This window comes from Mustela lutreola, chromosome 5 (genome assembly GCF_030435805.1).
Source record: "Mustela lutreola isolate mMusLut2 chromosome 5, mMusLut2.pri, whole genome shotgun sequence".
In the NCBI taxonomy this organism is placed as follows: Eukaryota; Metazoa; Chordata; class Mammalia; order Carnivora; family Mustelidae; genus Mustela; species Mustela lutreola.
In genome coordinates this window covers 151,216,325-151,240,803 of record NC_081294.1, presented here as the reverse complement: position 1 = coordinate 151,240,803, position 24,479 = coordinate 151,216,325, and the positions used below count along the sequence as shown (strand labels likewise).

Genomic DNA, 24,479 nt, shown 5'->3' with positions numbered 1-24,479 from the left:
TCTGTGGCTGCTCCCAGCACCTGCCAGCCCCCCAGGCCCACTTCCCACTGTCCAGCGATTTGAGAGGAGATGGGCTTTTCTCATGGTGTCCTTTGGCCAAAACTCTGGGCTTGATTCTCATAGGCTCAGATGAAAGCACGTGCCTGCTCATTAGCTAATCACCCACTGTGGGCTGGCTTATGCCGATGAGCCTAAGCCCGGGTCACAGCAGCCCGGGTCACAGGCAGCCCCGTGCACCTGGCAGGGTGAGGAGTGGGGTGTTTGCTCCAGCTCACAGGCCCCAATATCAGGCCTGCAAAGGCCCCCAGTCACCTGCGCCTGAGCTGCTTCTATGTAGTTCTTAAATTCTGGCTAATTTTAGTTCCTGGTACACCTTCTTAAAGATACAGATACCCAGACTCACCTCTGCAGGTTTTGGTTTGAGGTAAGGATCGGGGATTGTGCTGGCTTTTGGTTTTTTTGTTTGTTTGTTTGTTTGTTTTATAAATTATGGCAAAATGCCATTTTAACCACGGTATACAAGTAAGTGGCTTTTTAGTACATTTGCGGTGCCCTACAGCTGTTACTATATAGTTGCAGAACTTCTTCATCACGCCAAAAGGAGACCTCATTAAGCCGTCACTCCCCATTTCCCTCCTGTCTCCAGCCCCCAGCAACTGCTGGTCTGCCTTCCATCCCTGTGGATTTGCCATTTCTGGAATCCCATAGAAGCAGAATCACACCTGGCTGCTTTTAAGGTTCATTTGTACTGTAGCACTCCGCTCCAGGACTAGACCATACTTTGTTTACCCACTCATCTGTCAGACATTTGGATTATTTCCCCCCTTTTAGTATTGTGAGTAGTGCTGCTATGCACATATGTGTACGGATTTCTGTTGAAGATCTGGGAACAGGTATTTTTAAGGGTGCGCCCAGGTGATTGAGCTATGCCCCCCACCCCATGAACTGTTAGAAGTTGGAGGTGGGATGTTGTTTTAATAATATGCCAGGGACCTCACAAAGCCAGAACTGACCATGTAGCCCTCCTCCCCACAGGAGCTCAGTGGAGGGAGTGGGGGCCTAGACGCATTTGCCACAACCCCTGTGATGAGCTCAGTAAACACTGGTCTGGGGGCTGAGTCCAGCTCAGTAGGGCTTCCTACCCCTCCCTCATCCTCGCTTTCTTCCATCCCACCCTGCACAGAGAGAACATGGATGGAGTGGGAGCCGGCCCTGCACAGGCATGCTCGCCCGGGTTTGCAGGGCTGGCTTTTCCCCACAGAAGCCCCAGCCGCTGGGAGAAGCTGGGCCAGGGAATGCTTGCGCTTCTGGCCATTTGGCTCCCCTTCTCTTGTGGGGCAAGGGGAGGCTTTGGTGAAGAAGATGCACAGAGGTGGCCAAAGTGCTTCTCCTCTCAGAAACCACTGACCTGGCCATTGCCCTTCATTCATTTTAGTCCAGTACAGACAATTACATTTTATTTGTTTAAAAAAACAGAGCTGTGCTGGGTGTGTTGGGGGCAGAGCTGGGGCTGGGCTCAGCCTGCCTTGGCTCACCAGAGCACAGGGCACAAACTGACCCAGATCAGGAATTCTTGATGTGTGAGGCTGTGGGTGGAGGCGCAGAGGAAGAGGCAGGGGTGCCTTCTGGGGGGCCTATCAGGCTCCTCTGCCTGTGTGTGTTTGTATTTTTCAATATGTTACTCATTACTACGTGCAGTTTTGTATTTGGAAGGCAGCCCTCCCTTACCTTTCCCTTCCCTGCAAGAAAAGCCACAGGGGCAGGGAGAGAGGGGAGTGAGGCAGGAGCAGGAGGAGGTTGACTGGGTTGGAGAAATAGCAGGACATCTCAGGGTTGAGGGCGATGAAGATTTCAGCTGTCCCTCTGGGGGCTCCAGCCCCGGGCAGGGGGTGCCAGAGCTCAGCCTCGGGACACACTGTGGCTGCCTGGGATCCTCACTGTGCACACTGTCCCGCAGCAACTCCCAAGCATATTGTTCCCCCTTGGCCTCCATGGCCAGACTGTGCCCCTGCTTACTCAGGTTGCCATACCCACCGTTTCCCAGAGATAGAACAATCTAGATCTATATTCCACACACAGGGATGACTTGGAGAGAGCATAACAAAGAGCCACCCACCTTCCAACTTTTGGTTTCACAGTTCATTCACAGTCTGCCCTGGGTTTGGACACTGTGGGGGCCAGGTAGGTGGCCGTGGGTGTCAGTAGCACTCTTGGGATTCAGGGCCCCCGGCCTCAGAGAGATGAAGCAGAGGGGATTAGGGTGGTAAGGAGCAAGAGCCAGTGGTGCACAGCTCTCCCACAGAGTCAAGAGGTGGGCTTGGCTGAGAGGGGAGAGGTGAGCGTGTTGCCCTTGGGCAAAGGGGCCCACGGGGCCTGCACATCGGGCAGTGGGCCTGCGCATCTGGCTGCCTGGTCACCTCAGGTCCACATTCATTCATTCATTCACATCCATTGCATGTATCAGCCCCCTCTGCCTCCTTCAGACCTCACCATCCGTGGGAGTCGGCCATGAGCTGTAAGAGGTGGCTGTGACAGGTAGGGAGAACAGGGCCCAGGAGCGGCCTGTCAGGAAGCTCAGAGAGGCTTCCCTGTCACCAACCACCACTTGAAGCCCAGCAGTAGGGGAAAGTGAGCCAAGCAGTCCAGGTGGAAGGTCATATAGAGCGGGAACCTGGTGAGGAAAGCCCGGGAGGGCAGATGACATGGGGAAGGGTGGTGTTTTAAAATACGGCATGTTAGTATAAATGGTGGGGTGAGGCCAATAGACTGGAAGATGATTACCAGTGGAAGAGTTTGTATCTCACAGATCCCAGAAGGAAGGACTGCAGGGAGCCGTGCATGGAAGCACCAGGGTGGGTCAGGAGGCGAAGGATGGGGGGTAACTGTGGTTTCTGTAGAAAGGGAGGGGTGAGGCAGGGTAAGCAGGCTTCAGTTTGACCAGTGTGAATGATGTCAGTGGGCTCTGGGCTCAAGCCCTTAGTCATCTGGTACCTGCCCCTGGGGTGACAAGAGGATGTGTTTGGATTGTAACCCCTGGGTTGGTTGGTTTGCATTTAAAAGTCACACAATTGCATGAGTTGTTTACTGTCTCTAGAAATTGGCTAATCCTGGGAGGGGTAGTCCTTTAGGGTCCAAATCCAGAAAACAAAAAACTGGGTGATTCCACATGGCTCCCTAGGAGGCCCTGGTGATAGTCTGCTCCTGTCCCACCTGTTCAGGGTGCTGGCAACAGGCATGCCCTGGATAGGTTAGAGCAGGGTCAGGCCCAGCACAGAGGGTGCTCCCAGGTATCTCTGCCCTGCAGGCCAGGCTGGTGGGCTCACCTTGCCATCCCTGCGTGAGCCAGGGTCAGGGCAGAGGGTGACATGCTGGCCCAAGGAGGGGGGTCAAAGATGGCTTTTGCCTTAGTGTGTCTGTGGGCAGGAAAGAGTCCTCCATGTGCTCTCACATTAGCATGCAGCATCTTGGGGAAGTGACACCCACCTCCAGTTTTCATGAATTCTGTTTCAGAGACACAGGCCCGGTGGAAAGGCCCCGGTGCTCCTGTGTCAAGCTTCCTGTTTCCCTGAAGAACTGAGAAGGGGCGGGCAGGCATAGTGACAGGGATAGCCCAGGATCTTGGCCTGGAAGTTGGAGCCCTGGGTCTCCTTCCTCAGGTGGGACCTTGAGCCATCTTTTCTGCCTCCAGCAAGTCACCTAAATGTCCAGCTCATTGGCCCTCACAGCTCAGGCTTCTGGCCTGTGGTCCCTGCTTGGGACACACTGTTTAAACAGGAACTTCCTTGAAACTGAGCAGTCCTGCCTGGCAGGCTTTGAGAGCAACCCCGCAGAATTTTCTGCCCCTGCCAAGCGCTCTCCGTGGTGCTTAGCCCAAGAGGCAGCCCCGTCAGCTTGTCCTGGGCTTAGAATGCATTCAGGACAAGAAACTTTGTGCTTTTAAATGTTCAAGCCTCTCTTTCTGTTCCATGAAATATTTGTAGGCATTTAAACATATGTTTATAGAGCATTTTAAGAACGTTAAAGATATTTGTTTAAAATAATAGTGCTGAGGTATCAGAGTATGAAATTGTTCCTGTTTGGGTAATGTTAAGTGCTCACAGTCATCCAGGAGGAAATAAACCAAAATATTGGAAGGATGGCTTCTGAGCTGTGGAATGAAGGGTAATTTTCCCTTTCTGTCTTACTTCATATTTTCTACAAAGCATGAGTATTGCATCTGTGTGTTTGCAGCTGAGTCTGTGGAGGAGGTTGTCCCTCACACCGCGGGCCTGTGGGATGTTCTGAGTTGTCCTGGGCCCAATTCCCTTTTTCCAGACTTGGGACCGATTTGTCCAACAGGGACAAGGAGGCCACTCTCTGGCTTCCTCTATCCTCCAGGTCCTTGGTTCCCTCCACCAGCAGTGGCTTAGAGGTTGGGTCCCAGTCCCACCCTTCAGAGATGCCAGAAGCACTCACTCCCTCTGTGTCCTAGTCAGCTCGGGCTGCTGCCACAAAAATGCCATAGACTGGGGGCTTAAACAGCAGTACATATTTCTCACAGTTCTGGAGGCTGGAGTTTGAGGTCAGGGTGCCAGCATGGTTGGGTTCTAGTGAAGGTTGCAGAATCTTCTTTCTCATGTCTTCTTATAAAGGCACCAGTCTTAGAAGGGGCTTTACTCTTGTGACCCAGTCACCTCCCAAAGGCGGCCACCTTCTAATATCATCACATTGTGCCTTAGGCTTTCACATATGCATATGAATCTCACATAGGAATTCACATATGAATATGAAGGATACAAACATTCATTCCACAGCATCTCTTTACCTGGGCCCTCTTCCTTGTCTTCCAGCCACCCTCCCCCAACATGCACCACCAGCTAGGGTGCACCAGCCAGCATTTCTGTGGGCTCTTCCCTTCCCTTCCATGGTTGAGTGAGGGGCACTTTGGGGTGAGAGATGGGGTAACTATGGCCCAGAAGGACATGACCAGCATCAGCAGTGGCCTGCAGCCAGGCCTGCCTGACCCAGGCTGTCCAACGCTATGCCAGCTTTATGACGGTGGAGCCATTGACCACTTGCCCAGAGCCCAGGAAGGGGAATCCAGAGGGTGACAGCCTCTGTCAGACCTCACAAGGCCTCACACTGGTGTGAAGGCAGGTTTGGGACTCCTTCGGTGGGTTAGGGAGGGTGAGAGGCCTGTGTCAGGAAGGGAGGGAGGGAGGAAGGAAGGAAGGAAAGAAGGGATGGGGTAGCCTCCCAAACAGAGATGTGCCCAGAGGTAGTGAAGGCAGAGAAAGGCCCGTCTGAGAGATGAGATCCAGGAGGGATGCCTGGTAGTGACTTGGGCATGGAGATGACAGCCGCAGCCATCTTTCTGGGGAGCCCTGGCAGGATCACCATCTCTGGGGAGAATGAGGCATCAAACAGCAATACTGCCACAGTATTGAGCTCAGTAGACCCCACCCAAAGCTCTGGGTTGGCACAACTTCAGAGTTGGCTTAACTAGGGGTTGGCTGTGGCTGGTCCCAGAAAAGAGGCATGACTCTGGGTGAGGCAGCACACGTTGGCTGTGGGCATTTCCTGGAGAGGGACTCAAGTGTGAGCATGAGCCTGGAAGGGGTTATCTCTTCTGGCGTCTGCTGCATGGGATGTGGGCGAAGGAATTGGAGTGGTGATGGGCCTCCTGAGCAGAGGCATTCCCAGAGGCTTGGAGGAAAGACAGTGTGGTCTTCTCAGAGAGCAGTCAGCTCCAGGCACCTAGCATGGTGGCGGGATATAAAGGAGGAGGGGTGAGTAGGAGCCAGTCATGCAGGGCCTTTGATGCCAGGCTGAAGAGCTGGTCTGAATCCTGTAGCCTGGGAAGGTTTTGAGAGAGGAGCAGAGGTGAATTTACCATGAAACTTAGGATGCCTAAGCTCCGGGGCCTCTCACTTTCACTGGCCCCCTTGGGCCCCAGGAGGGGCCTCGCCATGTGTTCACATGGTCGTGTGTTTTCGTAAATTTTGCAAAAGTAAGATATTTTAACCATAATCAATTAAGTTCACTTTTCTTTTTCCCTCTCCGTTTCCCTCCAGTATGTTTCTGTCACTGGCTTTAAAGTGGCAATGGGTGCTTTGTGGCTTTGGCTAAGGAGAAATTGCATTTGAGGTCTGGTTATTGGCTCATTTACGTGGCCTCAGAATCTTTCTCGTACAGTTAAGTTACTGTAGCTGTTGAGGTACAGGAGTAACATCCAGGGACACTCCTCCCACCACATTGCCAACTCACTCAGGGTCTCTGTGGAACATGTGCAGTGTGTATGACTCATCCTCCTCAGATCATTGGACAGAAGGAGCCTCAGCTGGGCCTGAGGTCACGGTGGCTTCCATATTGACAAGAGTTTATGTTTGCTTGGGGTCTGTCTTGCAGATGGGCTCCCTGAAACACAGATCCGACTTGGATGTGTCTTTAAAAAGGCTAAGTGTAACCAGATGGTCTGCTTGTGGAAAAGCTGTCCACGCCTCACAACATATGTATTACAAAGTGTAAGGGGTGCTAAAATAAAATCTCAAAGACCAGGAAAGAAATCTGAGTGCAAATGGGATGCAAAAAAGTTGATTCGAAATGTTGATGAAGCCTAAATATGCCAGTTGCCCTGCAGTTTTGAAAAGTTGTTCTGGAACGCTCCAATAAAATAAGGGAGAAGTTGCCAGCCTTTTGATTTGGATAGGTGGATAAAAGTACTTTCTTCTGTCATTTTCAAATTTATGTATTTAAAAATTTCAGATAAAAATTAATAGAAAACAAAAGGGGAAAGAGAGTAAGTAAATCAGGAGAGGTAACTCCGATGTCAAACCCAAAGCAGCCGGTCATTAGGCAGAAGAGATAAATACCATAGGGAAGTAACCGACAGGTTCTTGAAACATTTGACAATCCAGTTAATGAAGGGGAGTAAATCTGATGAACACATGGGAGAAGCATTTAAACTTCTTTCTGACTTGACATGAAATGTTGACAATGTTGACAGTAACAAAGTCAACAGCAACAGTTACTGAGTGCTACCTTTAAAATCAGGCTCTGACCCAGAAAACTCCAAATGCCCTGAAAGCCACATCCCGAAACAAACTGGAGCACCAGAGTCTCTAGATTCCTTCCTCTAAATGTTCCCATGACACCACCAGTAACTTCTCTAAATTATCAATAATTTTAAAAAGAGGATATGTCCCTCAACATGCTAGAGCCAGAGTTGGCAAGCTGTCACACATAGACCAATGCCATCTACCACCTGGTCGTTCCCCCCACACACACACACCAGTTTTATTAAGATGCAATTCGCATTCAAAATTGCCCACGCAGTCAGGTAAGCATTTGACTTCATCTCAGGTCATGATCTCAGGGTCCTGGGATTGAGTCCCAAGTCGGGGTCCTCGGTGGGGATCCTGCTTCTCCCTCTGCCAGCCGCTCCCTTTGCTTGTTCTCTCTCTCTCTCTCAAATAAATAAATCACTTCTAAAAAAATAAAACGAAATTGCCCATTTTGAAGTGTAAAATTCGGTAGCTTTCAGAATATGCACAGAGGGGTGCCTGGGTGCCTCATTTGGTTAAGTGATTGCCTTTGGCTCAGGTCATGATCCCAGAGTCTCTTGGGGTCTGCTCAGTGGGGAGTCTGCTTCTCCCTCTGATCCTACCCCCTCTTGTGCATGTTCTCTCTCAAATTAAATAAATAAATGGATATGCACGGAGTTGTGCAACTATCACAACTATCAAATTTTAGAACATTGTTGTCACTCCAAAAAGAAGTGCCATCCCCATTAGCAATCTCTGTGGTTCATCCTCTCCCCTCAGCCCCACCCCAGTCCTGAGCAATCACTAATCTGTTTCTGTCTCTGTAGATTTTCCTCTTCCGGACATTTCTTATCAATGGAATTGAATAACATGTGTCCTTTGTGTCTGGCTTTACTTAATTAGCATAATGTTTTCAAGATTCATCTGTGTTGTAGCATGGGTCAGTACTCCATTCCTTTTAGTGGCTGAATTTTCATCCATTGTATTGATATGTTCTGTTTTATTCATCCATTTATTAGTTGATGGACATCTGAATTGTTCCTACTTTAAAGCTATTATTTGAAATGCTGCTGTGAACATTCCCATGCAAGTTATGGGCAGAATGTGTCACTTTCCTTGGATATGTACCTAGGAGTGGCATTGCTAAATCTTATGGTAGCTCTGTTGCATATTTTGAGAAACTGCCAGACTGGTTCCCAAAGCAGCTGCACCTTTTTTACATTCCAACTAGCACTGTGTGACAGTTCTGATTTTTCCACACCCAAGCTTGTTATCATCTGTGTTTTTATTGTAACCATCCCTGGGAATGTGAAGTATCATCTCATCGTGGTTTTGATGTGCAATTCCCTAGTGACCTATGACGCTGAGCATCTCTTCACCGTGTGCTTAGTGGTGATTCATATATATATATATATGTCTTGGGAGGTCAATGTCTATTTATATCCTCTGTTAATTTTTTTTTAATTTTTTATTTTTTATAAACATATATTTTTATCCCCAGGGATACAGGTCTGTGAATCACCAGGTTTACACACTTCACAGCACTCACCAAAGCACATACCCTCCCCAATGTCCATAACCCCACCCCCCCTTCTCCCAACCCCCCTCCCCCCAGCAACCCTCAGTTTGTTTTGTGAGATTAAGAGTCACTTATGGTTTGTCTCCCTCCCAATCCCATCTTGTTTCATTGATTCTTCTCCTACCCACTTAAGCCCCCATGTTGCATCACCACTTCCTCATATCAGGGAGATCATATGATAGTTGTCTTTCTCTGCTTGACTTATTTCGCTAAGCATGATACGCTCTAGTTCCATCCATGTTGTCGCAAATGGCAAGATTTCATTTCTTTTGATGGCTGCATAGTATTCCATTGTGTATATATACCACATCTTCTTGATCCATTCATCTGTTGATGGACATCTAGGTTCTTTCCATAGTTTAGCTATTGTGGACATTGCTGCTATAAACATTCGGGTGCACATGCCCCTTTGGATCACTACGTTTGTATCTTTAGGGTAAATACCCAGTAGTGCAATTGCTGGGTCATAGGGCAGTTCTATTTTCAACTTTTTGAGGAACCTCCATGCTGTTTTCCAGAGTGGCTGCACCAGCTTGCATTCCCACCAACAGTGTAGGAGGGTTTCCCTTTCTCCGCATCCTCGCCAGTCCTCTGTTAATTTTTTAATTGACTTATCTATCTGTTATTTTTGAGTTATGGGAGTTCTTTATATATACTGAATACAAGTCACTTATCGGGGTTATCAGATAAATGGTTTACATATACTTCCCCCGTCCCCTGTTTTGTGAGTAGTCTTGTCAATTTCATGACACTGTCATTTAATGCACAAAAAGTTTTAATTTTAGTGAGATCCAATTTATCTGGTTTTTTTTTTCTTTTCTTGCCTGTGCTTTTGGTGTTATATCTAAGAAACCATTGCCTTTAGGTCAGGAAGATCTATTCCTGTGTTGCCTTCTGAGGATAGCCCTTACCTTTAGGTTTGTGATCCATTTTCAGTTGACTTTCATGAAAGGTGTGAGGTAGGGGTCCAACTTCATCCTTCTGCATGTGGACATCCAGTCATCTCAGCACCATTGGTGAAGAGACTTCCCTTTCTGTTGAATCATCTTGTTACCCTTGTTGGAAACCAACTGACAGCTTTTAAATGTTCATTTCTGGACTCTGCATTCTGTTCCCTCAGTAGGTTTGTCTATCCTAATGGCAGAGCCACACTCTCTTGATTACTATAGTTTCGTATTAACCTTTGAAGTAGGGAAATGCAAGTTGTCCCACTTTATTCTTTTTCAAGATTATTTTGCGTGTTTCCTGTCCTTTGACCTTTCAGAATGGCTAGAACCCAAAAGAAAAGAAATAACAAGTATTGGTGAGGATGTCCATATCAATTTTAGGAGGAGTTTTTCAATTTCTGCAAAACTGCAGCAAGAATTTTGATAGGATTGCATTGATTCTAGAGTATTGACATATTAACAGTCTGATCCATAAACATGGGATGTCTTTCTGTCTATTTGGATCTTTATTTTAACAGTGTTTTATAGTTTTCATTGTGCATGTTTTATACTTCTTTTGTTCAGTTTATTACTAAGGCGTTTTCTTCTTCTTTTGATGCTATTGTAGATAGATTTTCAACTTCCAGTTCATTCACAGGATTAACTCTTCATAGACATACAATTGATTTTTCTGTACTGATCTTGTGCCCTGCAATCTCACTGAATATTTTTGTTAGATCTAATAGTTTTTTAGTGGATTCTTAGAAGTTTCTATATGTGAGATTGTGTCATTTACAAATAGAAATTGTTTTACTTATTCTTTGCTAATCTGGATGCCTTTTATTTCTTTTTCTTGGGCTGCTTGTCCTGGCTAGAATTTCCAGTACAATGTTAACTAGAAGTCTTGGTCCTGATCACAGGGGGAAATCATTCGTTCCTTCTTCATTAAGCATGATGTGAGCTGTGGATAGTTCCTCGATGTTCTTTATTAGATTGAGGAAATTCTCTTCTGTTCCTTGTCTGAGGGGTGTGTGTGTTTTCAGGGAAGTATGTTGGCTATTGCCAGATTTCTTTTTTTGAGTCTTGAGGCAGTCATACAGTGTATTCCTTATTCTGTTAATATGGCTTAATTATGTTGATTGATTTTCAGATATTAAACCCTGCACTCCTAGGATAAACTTGACTTGGTTGTGGTGTATAAGCTTTTAATATGCTGTTAGATTTAGTTTGCTAGGATTTTGTTGAGGATTTTGTTGATGTCTGTTTTCATAAAAGATATTGGTCTACAGGTTTTTTTTTGTGGTGCCTTTTGTCTGGTTTTGGTGTCAGGGTAATGCTAGTATCATAGAATAAACTGGGGGATTTCTTTTTTCTTCTTTATCTTGGAAGAGTTCATGAAGGAGTGGTGTTAATTTTTCTTTAAACATTTGGTAGAATTCACCATCAAAGCCATCTAGGATTGGGCTATTATTTGGGGGAAGTTTTAAATCACACATTTAATCTCTTTACTTATTATATGTCTATTCCAGTTTTCTGTATCTTATTAAATCAGTTTTGGTAGTCCGTGTTTTTCTAGAAAATTGTCCATTTCCAGCACTCTGTTTTTTTCATGTGAATTTGAATTATTTTTTGGCATCACTTGCTTTCAGCCTGAATAATTTCCTTTAGTATTTTCCTACAGGGCAATCTGCTAGCCATGATTTCTCCTATTTTTGTTTGTGTGGGAATATTTTTATTTCACCTTAATTGTTGAGTGATAGTTTTATTGGTTATCCTTGGTTAACGCCACTGCCTTGACCTCCATTATTTCTGAGTAAACGTCAGCTCTTGATTTTATTGGGCTTTCCTTATATATGATGAGCCATTTTCCTCTTGCTGCTTTTGGCATTTTCTTTGTCTTTCACCAACTTGAATATCATGTGTTGGGGTATAGCTCTCTTTGCATTTATTCTACTTGGAGTTTGTTAAATTTCTTGGGTGTATCGGTTATTTTTTTTACCCCATCAAATTTTAGAAGTTTTCAGCCATCATGTCTCTGAATATTTGCTGCTCCTTTTTGTCTCCTCTCGTTCTAACACCTCAGTGACCCCCCCACCATGTTTCTCAGAGGTCTGTTTATTTTTATTTGTTCTTTTTTCTCCCCACTCTTCAGATTGCACAATTGCTACTGATAGGTATTCAAGTTCATGGGCTCTGTCTTCTGTCAGCTCATATCTACTGCTGAGCCCTTGGTGAATTTACCACTTCAGTTTTTGACCTTTCAACTCCAGAATTTCTGTTTACATTTTTTGTAGTAGTTTCTGCCTCTTTCCTGATGTTCTCTCTTTGATGAGACATTGTCCCTTCCTCACCTTCAGTTTTTTAGACATGGTTCCCTTTTGTTCTTGGAGCTATTTTGAAATCTACCTGCCAAGTCCAAAATCTGGACCTCCTCAAAGGTAGTTTCCATCACCTGCTTACTTTCCCATGTGTGGCTCACACTCTCCTGTTTCTTTTCATGTCTCAGAAATTTTGGTGGAACTGGACATTGTAGATGATATATTGAAGAGACTCTGGATGTTGATGATGCCCAGGACCTTTGCCGTGCTGTTGTTTGCTTGTTTATTTGTCTAGCGACTTGGCTGTACTGTTTCCATAAACTTTGTTTGCCCTGCAGTGTGCAGCCACTGATACTGCCCCCAACCCAGTGGCCACAGCCTTGGGCCTGTGCATCGTCTCCCTGACCAGACAGCCCCCGACTCCCACCCCAGGACAGTGGTATTCGCCAGATTCTCTCTGTCTCCTTCTCTGATTTTCCTGGTAAGCCTCTGGCTGTTCGGTCTCTACGGGTGTCACCCAGTTAGCTTTCACTAGCAGCTAACTGGTTTCTATGTGGTTTTGAGCATGCTTTCAAGTACAACCTGTCTACAGTATGACCCATTGAAATTCTGAGCCTTTCACAGAAGCAGGATGTTGCCCATCTTTGAGCCTTGCTCAGACCCTAGGAGGGGCCTTACCTCTCTTTCCTTGGTTCTTTCTATTACGCTTTTGGTTGTTTTACCATTTTACTCACTGTTGCTAGCATCTTGGAACTTCGGGCCTCCTCTTAGTTGCTCAGCTCACTACTAAGATTTCTGTTGTTTTAGACAATGCCTGTAGGTATGAGCTTGCACAAGCTCTGCTCCAAATAAGGTCTCCTTTTAGGGAGAACTGTGGAACTGGCCATTCTGCCTCTCCCTCTGGGAAGACCGCTGCACTTGAATGAAGGGCAAAGTGGCCCACTTCTCCCAGAGTGACAGCTTGGCCTACGAGTGTGTCACTGGATGTGGATGGCAGCCCCTACTCTTCTTGGCTTTTTCTTTTTAGAATGAGGCCTCTGCCCTAGAAGCAAGCTGGGAAAGGGGCTGTCGGGGTCCAGTATTCTTGGCCTGACATCTCTGGGGTAGAGTCTTCACCCAGTAGTGGGAGCCCCAGTCCTCTTGGCCTCTGCTTCCTGGAGTTAACTTTCTGCAACACAGAATTATGTATTGGGAAGTGCCAGTTGGTGTGCCTTTCCCAGGGTCAAACCGTAGCCCCAGACTGGCAGCAGGAAGGATAGATAGTTCCGTCTTCTAGGCCATAAAGCTTCTGGACCCATGAGCTGGGGAAGGTATGGGTAGCAGTTGTGGCCAAATGCCACAGACTTCCACTGTTCTTACCAAGATTTCATAGATGTTCTTGAATACACGTTTCTCCCTTTGTTGTATGGACTTCAGGACAACTTCCAGATACTTTAAGTGGTTGTTATTTTTAAAAATAATGCTTACCAGTTAAACAATTATCTTACTGAGGAGAGGGAGTTCACTGACCTCCTTATAGGTCCCCTGTAGACGTTTCCACTTGCTGCCTGTTTTCATAAATCAGGTTTTATTGGGACATAGTCCTGTCCATGCACCGATGTGTTGTGCATAGCTGAGCTCATGCCCTGGGGGCAGAGCTGAGAGTTACAACTGAGATCACGTAGCCAAAATAGCCACTGGTCCTTACAGAGATAGTTTGCCCAAAAATGGCGGCATTTTTCTATTTTCTGTGTGGAAGACAGACCTGCAAAATGAAATCCTGAAACCAGACAGCAGCCAGGGCACCTGGAGTCCGTCCACCTCCTGCGCTCATACCCGCGGCTCAGGGGTCAGATGAAGAAGGGATGGACAAGCAGTATGCCGTTGGAACTGCAGGAGAAGTTGTGGCAGTCGGCTCATTTGAAAAACATCCTTGTTATCTGCTTTTTGTTGTGTGTCGTATTGGTCCATTGTTAACTTTTTGTGATATCTTTTCTTGTTCTATATCAGTATTCCATTTTAGATCTGATGCAGTATTTTTACATGTTGTAATCATCTTCCTAAAGTGGCCCTAAGTTGTGTAAGCATCCTCCCTGTGGGAGGCCAGGGAGAAGTGTGACCATATTCGAGCTGTAGGTCTGTGTTCCCTGAGTGCCGGTGTTCTGCTCACTGCATTCATGAATGTTTACTGTGTCAGCTTGTCACCGGACCTTCATTTCCATTGTATGTCCTTTAAACATAAGCAGGTAGGTTCTGTACGTCTCTGGAGTCACTGGCCTGACCTGCTGGTTTCTTTGTGAATTGCCCTCTGTGGGCATGCCTTTGGCTTCACCCAGAGACATGGTGTGGGGTGTGGGACAGGCTCGGGCTGAGAGGACAGAGCGGACTCGACAAGACATGGAGGACTATGGGCGGTCGGGGTGGCAGTTGGGGGAGGGGAGCAGGGCAGGCTGGCATCTTGCGGGGACTCCTGACAGGGCTCTGAACTTCTAGAGGGTGTGGGGTCCACTTTTCCAGTGCCTCCAGGGCCAAGCAGACATCAAGGGAACAGCAGACTGAAGAGTATGGGGCATCCAAGTGTCCCTGGAACAGTGGGTCATAGGAGTGACCTTCTGTCTTGCAGCACTGCTTTAAAGGACACTGCATCTGGCTGACCCCTGACATCCTCAAACGGGATGGCAACTGGGGTGCCTGGAGTCCATTCGGCTCCTGCTCGCGCACCTGCGGCACAGGCGTGAAGTTCAGGACCCGCCAGTGTGACAACCCACAGTGAGTCGACCCCACTGTTTCCCACCCTCCTGTGTGGTAGCTGAGGTCCCCGAGGCCCCTTTCCAGCTGGCCCTATCCTGCAAGGCTGCCATGGCTGTCCACCACTTCTGGAGAGGGTATGAAGGCAGGCAGCTCAGGCTTCTCATCACCATCCCTGGGAGCAAGCAGAGACTCAAAGAGGGGAGGGTCTTGCCTCAGATCACACAGCCTGCTGGGGCAGAGCCAGCCCTGGATGCCTGCAACCTTGTCTCCTAGGCTGCTGGCCTGGGGCCAATTCCCACAACCTGGCCCACACCCTGCTCTAGATACTGACTTATTCAGCCCTTCTTAGTCAAGGACATGGAAGACAGAAGTTGTAGCAGCAATGGGGATAAAGCAGAGGGCTCTCTTGGGCTCCCAGATGCCAGGCAAGAAGAAGGGTCAGCAACATGCCATCCTGGGCATGTATGATAGGGTTTGCCTAGGGAGGTTGCCCCCGTGCCTGCCAGGCTCCCACCCCAGCTGTGCTCCTCCTCCTGCCTCCTATGCAAACCCCAAATTCTGTGCTCTGTTGTCCTCCCTTAGGTTCCTTTAATGTCCCTCCATGGCAGCCCACTCTATGAATATCTCTCAGGTCTGGGCCCTGCCAGTCCTGCACTGTGCCTCCCCCAGTGCACTGCCCAGGGAAAGGAAGAGTGCACAAGGAAGGCACACTTGTGTGTCTGTGTGTGTCTCCTGGGCCCCTGCAGTGCTTTGTGACGTAGGGGGCCTCAGTGAGCCCCACGGGCCTCACGCAGCCTACTTCATGGATTGATTGTGGGTGCACAAACAGTCATGTAAACGGGACCCCCACAGATGACCACTCACTCTGGTCTTCCACCTACTCTAGGGAGGCCCCACAGCTGCCAGAAGACATATGGCTTTGTCTTTCTTTGGCTTGTTTGGTGTTTTAAAGATCCTAGTTTACAGGAAAACACAAAAATATCTGGAATTTCACATTAAAAAAAAAAAGAGAGAGAGAGAGAGAGAGAGAGAATCTTATTTCCAGCTTCCAGATTGGGCATCCCTGCAACACCAGGCCCAAATACAGGCTGATGGGCGATGAACGACTCAGACCAGACCCTTCGTGGGGAAGCCCGGCCCAGCCATCTCCATTCACCTCCTCCACCCATCTGGACCCCCTTGATATTTGGGTTGGGGCCCTAAGACCTAAGCCTGAGTCCTAGGTTCATCACCCTGCCTTGGATCCTACCACAGCCTTGCAGGATTGGGTATGACTTTATGTTCATGTGTGTTTTTCTCAGAGAGCAGGGCTCTAGTTTCATATCAACTTCTCAAAGGAGCCCGTGACCCCAAAATTTAAGCCCTCAGGTACACGGGCCCTTAGGCCCTTCCAGATAGGCTGGGTTTCAACCTCTGCAGCAATTCCCACACCCTGCTTAGCCAGGCCCCAAACCAGCCCCCAGGGAGCCAGAGGGGGTCAGCACTCTCGGCTCTGGGCAGAAAGGTCGAGTCCACATTGGTCTGGAAGGGATGTGCGCTGGGGTCCAGCAGTAGGAAAGCCCAAACCCCACGGGCATCAGCTCGTGCCTGGAGAACTCTCTGCCTGCTTCTGACCAATTCCTACCTGAGGGCTCCAGGCCCCATCCTGGTAAGGTGCAAAGTATCCCACCTTCCTCCTTTCAAGCAGTCCTGGGGCTATTATGCCTGCCTCTGGATGACAAAGGAAATGTTAGGACCCCAGAGGCTCTGGGGTGCTGGGTGAGGACCACCAGGGTTCCCAACCCACAGCACAGTACCTGGCGTGCAGCAAGGCTCAGGACCTACAATGAGTCTCTCCTGCCCCTTCATGTGCTGATGGAGTGACTCAGGTCCAAGCTTCACAGCTGAGAGGGCAGATCTGGCCCAGTATCCCAGCATCCAGACCTTGAAGCTAGTGCCTGACTCTGGGTGCTTTGGCTCCAGAAGACCCATCACCAGGCCAGTCTTGAGGTTAGGGAGGTGGGCTCCATGTTCTTCTGTCCTTCTGAACCTGGTACTCTAGGGAGTTTCTACTCCTCCGGCTGCCCCAGCCTCCTTGGTGGCAGCAAGAGACCAGTGCAGCTGTGACAGGAGCTATCTGTTCGTGTCAGCCGTCAGGCCCAGTGCCAGCGCTCCCTCCGCAATAGTGACGGTCAGATAGCACTGTCAGGGTGCAGTGACAACTGTTCCCACCATCATCAGGCAGCTGCAGGGCCCAGAGCATTTCAGAGCTCCTGGGCTCCAGGCAGCCTCTGTGTCAGCAGCCCAGGCAGGCCCCACGTGCCTCCCCTTTCGTGCAACCTCCCCGGGGGTGACGGGGGTGACCGTGAGCCTGCACACTGTCCCAACTATAGCTGCAGCCCCCTGCTTGTCTGTCTGCAGCCTTTCCTGCAGCACAGAAGCCAGCGTGGTAATGCTGCGCAGTTCCCAGCTTCCCCTGCTTGCTGGCCCGGGCTCCCCGTGTGTCCTTCGTGCTCCCCACTCTGTCACCGCAGAACCACAGGTGGTCTAGTCCCCGGCTCTGCACTTGGTCTTCCTCACCCACCTTCCCTGAATTCTCCAGTTCACTTTCTAGTTTGGAGTTTGCCTGGCTCTCCATTGGAACCAGTACACCTCCTTCCTGCTCCTCCCTACACCTATCGAGGGGATGCCCTTGTCAGTGACCCCATGGGTAGTGGCCGTGGTGTAAATCTCAGAGCTGCTCCTTCTTTTCATCCACCCCATCTTGGGTGTCTCCTGCTGCTTTCTCCACAAATGTCTTATATCACTTTTCCCCACCACCTTCCCTCAAGAACGTGGCCCTGGGGAGGGGCCTCAAGGACGCCAGCCTCATTCCTTGTCCACTCTGCTGTGCCATGCACAGCCACATTGACCACCCTGTTATATAGGTAGGGTGACCCTTGCCCAAGTCTCCGGTGGGGCCTCAGGTCCTGCTCCGCACTGCCATACCAGGCAGATGGTGACGCTGAAGTCCCCAGCTCCTCCTGGGGTGCAGTCCCACGGCTGGCACCTTTTCTGGCCTTTGCCATGGGGCTAGTGCTTTGTGGGTGAGTGCTGTTCTCAGAGAAGTGAGGGGTTAGGAAAACTCAGCCCTGGGTCCCTGAAGTGGGTGGGGGGAAGCCAGAGAACAGTGTCTGCTGCATTCCTACCCCTTGTCGGGAACTTAAGCAGCAGTATTGTGCTGGTTTGGAATTGTTCTTTGAGTTCCCACCATGGGTCAGGCACAGTCCTAAGCCCAGATGTGGAGGAGACTCCCTCACTTCCTCCATCTTGGGATTCATGTCCCAGGAAAGGGCAGAGCCGTAACAGGCAGCCACAGCCCACTGTTGGTTCAGTCACAGCGATGGGAGCTGAGGGTGGGGGTGCATGGGGGCCCAGCTGATGCTGCCTTCCTGTGGGAGTCCCAGAGGGAGGGATTACCAGTCCCTTTATGCTTCATGGATGAGGGGGATTGCCTGGGCCCTGCAGCTAGGACAGGGCAGGGCTGGGTCCCTTCACTCTGCACAGCTGCCTCCCACACCTGAAATTCAGGACAAGTGGCACACCATGTTCTGGCCTCTTCCTGATGGCACGGAGCTACAAGGCCTTCCTCTTTCTCCTCCAGCCCAGCCAACGGGGGCCGCACCTGTTCAGGCCTTGCCTACGATTTCCAGCTCTGCAACTCCCAGGAATGCCCTGATGCCCTGGCTGACTTCCGTGAGGAGCAGTGCCGACAGTGGGACCTGTACTTCGAGCATGGCGATGCCCAGCACCACTGGCTGCCCCACGAGCACCGGGATGGTGAGCCCCCAGGGACAGAGTAGAGCAGGTGCTCAGCGGCAGTGCCCCAGGTTGCGGACAGGCTGCAGCTATCAGCAGAGCCCATGGGGGCACAGTCCTAGAATTTTTAAACATACTGTGGGAATGGGTGCCAGGGCAGACAGGGTCCCCATCCTGGAGAGAAGCTGCAGTCTGGAGGGAAAGGCTGTCAGAGCCTCTGGGATCTGTGCCAACATCAGCCTGGCTCTGTTGGGAAAAGCTCTTCCTAAATCCAATAGCCTGGGGCCAAAGTCCCCAAGGCAGACTCGCCAAGGGGGTTGTAGTCACCTGTCCCCTTTCACTTTCTGTCCCAGGCCCAGGGCAGTCCTGTGAAGGCCAGGTATTTACCAAGAAAAGTCTCAGGAGAGCTTCTCCCTTGTATGGTGCTTCTCTTGAGCAAACTTGGGGAGCTAGAGAGCCGTGCAGCTGGGCCTCCTCGCCAGTACCCTGCCAATTCCCTTCCAGCCAAGGAGAGATGCCACCTGTACTGCGAGTCCAGGGAGACTGGGGAGGTGGTGTCCATGAAGCGCATGGTGCACGACGGGACACGCTGCTCTTACAAGGATGCCTTCAGCCTGTGTGTGCGCGGGGAGTGCAGGGTGAGTGCCGTGGGGATGGGGGCACAGGGGTGTGGGGGCCACAGCTCAGGATGTCGGCTTCCTGGGGTTATGGGGCAGCCTCGTGGGGGCTAATGCAAAGTGTCCAAACCAGTGCCTGGAACAGGGAAGGCACAATCTCTTCCCTGTGCCAAGGGCCCTCAGACTTGAGTGTGTCTGTGGGTTCCCGGGCAGCTTGAGGGCCCCACCTCAGAGGTTCTGACTCTGTAGCTCGAGGTTGGGCCTAGGCGCATGAATTTTACATGCTTCCCTGGTGGTTCTGCCACATGTGGTTCACAAGCGACCCGTTCCAGAGTGCTGCCACCTTCTCGCACTCTGCTGGGCCCAGACAGCTCATTCTCCATCAGGGCAGCCCACCATGGGGCTTGCTGGTTCGGCCCTTTGTAGAAATGCCCTTCTGGGTTTTCCATTATTGCGTCTTTGGCTTCAGTCTCGGGCTGTCACAAGAAACAACAGTGCAATAACCTTGCATTACCGTCATGGCGTGAGCAGAGGCCTGCCCTCTGCCAGGCTCCCTAGAAATAGCTGGAGGCCTACCTGGAGTCTGATGAGGCAGGGCCGATTGTAGGATCATAGAGGCTGACTTCTGTCTCATTTTCCTGAGAGACAGAATCTTCAGGAGGCCTCAGGCAGAAAGCCTGGCAGATTGCCGCAGGCACCCCAGAGAAAGAGGGCGAGGCCAGGAGAGTGAGGAGGTAGGGTGCAGGGCGGCCAGACTTGTGCTCAGAACTTCTGTCCACTCACGGAGGATGGTAGCCTGCAGCAAAGGAGGCTCCTCCAGACACAGTGGCCAGGGACCGGAGGGGAGCTACCCTGCTTGAGTCCGGCATGGAGGCCATGGTGCACAGTCCGCTCAGGTTGTGAGACCACATACGGAGGAACAGAGACGGCAGCATTGCCTTTGTTCCTGCAGGGTTTTAATTTATGGAGGTGACCTAGTGACAACCTAGAGAGGCCAGTGCCATTGAAGGAAGAACGAGTTACTTAGGTTTCCTGAGAGAAAGGCTCACTTCACTATGCAGGGCCCTGTGGGGAAGTGCCAGGTTTAGTCAGGGGTGGGGGAATAAGGAAGGGGTTGGGGGTTAGAGTTTTATGGCGGTTTCCTCAGGAAAGGCAGGCCGGACCCAGGAAACAGTTGAGGATGGGCAGGATCTGGGCTAGAGGGGAGGCTCCGGCTTCCTGCCACCTGGCCTGGGGATGATTCCTGGCAGGGGAAGTATCAGCTTGTGCGTGAGAGGCCGATCAAGGTGGTTAAGGAGAATTGTTTTACATACGAAACGTGCTCCCAGACCAACCCTCTGCTACCCATAAAAGCAGGCATGAGGGAGGGGCAACCTGTACCTAGCCAGCAAGTTCAAGATCTCAAAACACTGTAAGACATGGAGGGGGTAGAGCTGGGTGGAGTCGTCGGTTGAGCATCTCACTTGGTTTCAGGTCAGGTCATTATCTCAGGGTGGTGGGATTGAGCCCTGTGCCAGGCTCTCACTCTGCCAGGAGTCTGCTTGGGATTCGCTCCCTCCTTCTTCCCTTCCCCTTGCTCATGCGTGCATGCTCTTTCCGTGTCTGTCTAAAATAAAATAAAGTCTTAGGACGCCTGGGTGGCTCAGTTGGTTAAGCAGCTGCCTTCGGCTCAGGTCATGATCCCGGGGTCCTGGGATCGAGTCCCACATCGGGCTCCTTGCTCGGCAGGAAGCCTGCTTCTCCCTCTGCCTCTGCCTCTGCCTGCCTCTCTGTCTGCCTGTGCTCACTCACTCTCTCTCCCTCTGTCTCTGACAAATAAATAAAAATCTTTAATTAAAAAATAAATAAATAAGCAAACGAACAAATAAATAAATAAATAAAAATAAAGTCTTAAAAAAAAAAAAAGAACATCGTAAGACACAGAAAAAATTTAGAACCATGACCAACACCAGCAGTATTACATTTAGTAATAGAAATGGCTTTAAGCAGCAACTGCGATATGGCCGCAAACATAATAGAGAAGCCAGAGCACCCATTCACTGTCTCGGGGGCTAGAGCTTCACAGCACCGTTGATAGTCGAAGAAGAGGAGATGAAACATTTCATTAATGGTGATTTTGAAGGAATGACAGCAGGATGAGCAATTTCTTGCATCATTGGAAAACAGAAATATTTATGTTTAATGTGATCATATAGAAGAAGTTCTAAAGCAAAGGAGACAGGTTGGGACCACTCTGAAGATGTGAGCAGTAGTTAAGATGAGGTACCAAGTCCTCACAATGCCTGGGGACATGCAGCCCTTCTTGTGAAAGTATCTTGTGCTGGGTCAAAAATCATGCCCGAGTGGACGCTGTCAATTAGGGAATATCAAAACACGACTCAAGAAGGTTAAGAGTGAAATAACAGCAGAAGACGCTTCAGGAGAATAGAAATCCACGTGCGCATACACATGTTCACACAGAGAAAGGAATGAAAAGAGTAGCAAGAATTAAATGAAGCCAGCAGAATAAAGGGCACAGTCCACTGCCCTGAGAAAGTAATAGTGAGTCATCAAATATATCATCCGAAAATGGCATTGAGAAAGGCAGAGATTGAAAGAAGCTAGCATCTGTCCTGATCTGAGGACTCACCTGCAGGATTTCGTAACAGAGGGGAGGGGAGGGAAGCAGCACCTCGTGAGCTGTGGGCCCTTCCCCGTGGGACAGGGAGACCACCATCTCCACCAGTGTCCTCCAGCCCGGCTTGGACTGCAGCAGAGTTCAGCTGCCAGCCCTCTCTGGCCATTGCCTCAATGGGCAGCAGCCACACAAAGCCTCTTGGGGACACGGGCCCTCCCCAGCCTGAGCCATCAACCCCAGTAGGACCACAAGTGAGATTTCAGACCCACACAGTGACCCTGGTTTTCATTAGTCTCTTCTACTCAGTTAATGTCTTACGCACATGTTCCCCCTTATTCAGGCGCTGAATGTTAGAATGGCATCTCCTGAAGGTCTGTAGATACTTACCAGGGATGCATTCCCCCCCCCGCCCCCCGCTGTGGACAGTGCTTGCTTGCTCTGGGAGGTCAGGCCTCCTGATGAGCCGACCAGCAGCTGCCCAGACAAAACCGCTCCTCTCTAGGGCAGGCCGGCTCCTGTCCACTGTGATTATTAGACATACCTTGATTCCAGAAAAAATAAAAGGTGATTAAAAAAATGCCTGAGAAGTAAGGAAAAAGGGTGACAAGCCATGTTAATATCTCTGGAGTTCTGATAGATCAAGTACTTAACTTATTCTGCTTTCCCTTTTGCTCACCTCTTGTGACTCGGAGAAAAGACTCCATTGGAACAAGTGTCTTAAAATGTAGCCTGTTGGCTTTGTTTTTCCTCTGTCCAGTACCCTCCTTCTGTTCCAGCCAGCTGAATTTCTAATAAGTGTTTTGGGTTGTACATGGGCTGCAAGTCTTTTTAGAAAGAGCACATGAGGGCACCTGGGTGGCTCAGTGGGTTAGGCCTCTGCATTCCACTTGGGTCATGATCTCAGAGTCCTGGGATTGAAGCCCGCATGGGGCTCTCTGCTCGGCAGGGAGCCTGCTTCCCCTTCTCTCTCTCTGCCTACTTGTGACCTCTCTCTCTCTGTCAAATAAAAAAATAAAAAAAAAAAATCTTAAAAAAAAAAAAAGAAAGAAAGAGCACATGAACCAGTGAAGAGCTTCTAGAACAGAGTTGGTCCTCTGGTAAGGTTCACGAAATGACATGGGTTTCGGAGTCTGGAGTCTGGGGAAGCACCTTCCAGATGCTGCTTTGTTCCCTGGCACCACCTCTCACCTGCCTCTACAACTCAGAGGCTTTTTGCTTCTGGTTTATTCTGTCTGAAAGAGAGCATGAGTCCCCCTCGGGTGAGAGGCTGAAGCAACCCTTCTCACAGGGAGTGTAACTGTCCTGGCCTAAAAGCGGGTTCTCCCCGCCCCCCACACCAACTCCAGCCTTCCCTGAGGAAGGGAGCCTGTGACTGTTGCCAAGGCCCATCTCCTCCCCCCCAGCAAGAGCTCCCACAGGCTGGGCTGCTCTGATACCATGTCATGAACATGGAAACCAACTCAGAGTGAGAGCAGCGTGCCTCCTGAGACCACCCATCTAGAAATGGCAAGTGGGCACATTCGGTTCAGGCTTCTGTACCTTTAAAGAGCAATGTTTTCACTGGGTCTTCTTTCCCCGGTAGATCATGTTGTCTTCCTTGGCTAATTCCACCTACCCCCCAGGAACCATTATAATAAACATGAGATGTTCATTTCAGTGATTGTTTTTCACCCCGCTCACTTTCAAAAATGATTCAAAGGGCTTATGATTACACCGGAATGGGTAAGACCAAACACCATCAACATCTGTCCACACCTTCAAACATGATTCATGAACCACTCCTCTGTAGCCTTTTCATGGTGCAGAGCCCCTGCCCTGCAAGGCCCTCGTGAGACAAAAGTCAGAAATCAAAGAGCAGAGGGAGAAGTGGGTTTTTCCAGAGAAAGGGAGCAGGGATAACCTTGAAGGGAAAATTGGCTCTGAGCTTCCTGGCAGCCTCGACAAAAAGGAAAACCTGTCACACTCTGATGCACTCTTAAGACAGGCAGAGGGAGCCGACTAGCTCAGAGGATGGGCTGTCTTCCTTGGCTGAGCTAGGAGAGAGTGGCCTCCGGCGACCTGCTCAGGCCCATCCTGCAGGAGCTCCTTCTGTGGAGTTCCCTGGCCCTGGGAATGGTATGCTGCCATAGCTGTGGAGAGTAGAACCTGAACTTGTTACTACCTTGGCTGGGTGGCCCAGGTCAAGCGAGCAACCCTGCTTAGTGTGGAATAATTCTGACACTGGAGTAGGTGATACTGAGAGGATTTCTTGAATGAATGGAGTTCCAGTTGTTCTCACCAACTCTTGTCAACTCCTGCACAGACACCCCAGAGACAGACTCAAGGGGGCATTGTGTTCTTGGGGCCTGCAGGCCCAAGCTTTGGGTGAGAGCCCCAGCCAGGCTGCACTGTATGGCCCCTGGGAGAAGGGCAGAGGCTAGGTCAGATCCACAGCCACTGGGACAGAGACATCCATGCAGAGGCTAGCTCGCCAGGCCAGGCCAGGCTCGGCAGGTGGCCCTAGTCAGGCTGTGCAGAGCCCTCTGAGGTCACACTGTCCAGATGAGCAGAGGAGGGGCAGGAAGCAGCATTGGTGGCCTGTGGGTAGGCACACAGGGTCTGTCTTGCTCCAAAGCCCAGTCTCCTTCCTCTGCATCAGAAACCTCTAAGGAGGGTGTAGGCCTGAGCTGCAGGGGGAACAGATGGCAGGGCCCTGAGGGCACAGATTGGGTTGGGGGCTCAAGTGGGCAAGGCTGTTGAGTACACACCACACACCATCCTCCTGCAGAAGGTGGGCTGTGACGGAGTGATCGGCTCCAGCAAGCAGGAAGACAAGTGCGGTGTGTGTGGAGGGGACAACACCCACTGCAAAGTGGTCAAGGGCACATTCACACGCTCCCCCAAGAAGCTCGGT

At 49.9% G+C, this 24,479-nt stretch overlaps 1 protein-coding gene across 2 annotated transcripts in view; it reads left to right on the top strand.

Annotated features, from left to right (window-relative positions):
- ADAMTS2 (ADAM metallopeptidase with thrombospondin type 1 motif 2) overlaps positions 1–24,479 on the top strand; it is a 216,554-nt gene that overhangs the window by 172,294 nt on the left and 19,781 nt on the right. For both annotated transcript variants that reach the window (XM_059175887.1, XM_059175886.1), the window contains exons 11-14: positions 14,448–14,593; positions 18,198–18,373; positions 18,857–18,990; positions 24,354–24,477. In XM_059175887.1, the coding sequence (XP_059031870.1) occupies positions 14,448–14,593; positions 18,198–18,373; positions 18,857–18,990; positions 24,354–24,477 (580 nt within the window). The remainder of the gene's footprint in view (positions 1–14,447; positions 14,594–18,197; positions 18,374–18,856; positions 18,991–24,353; positions 24,478–24,479) is intronic.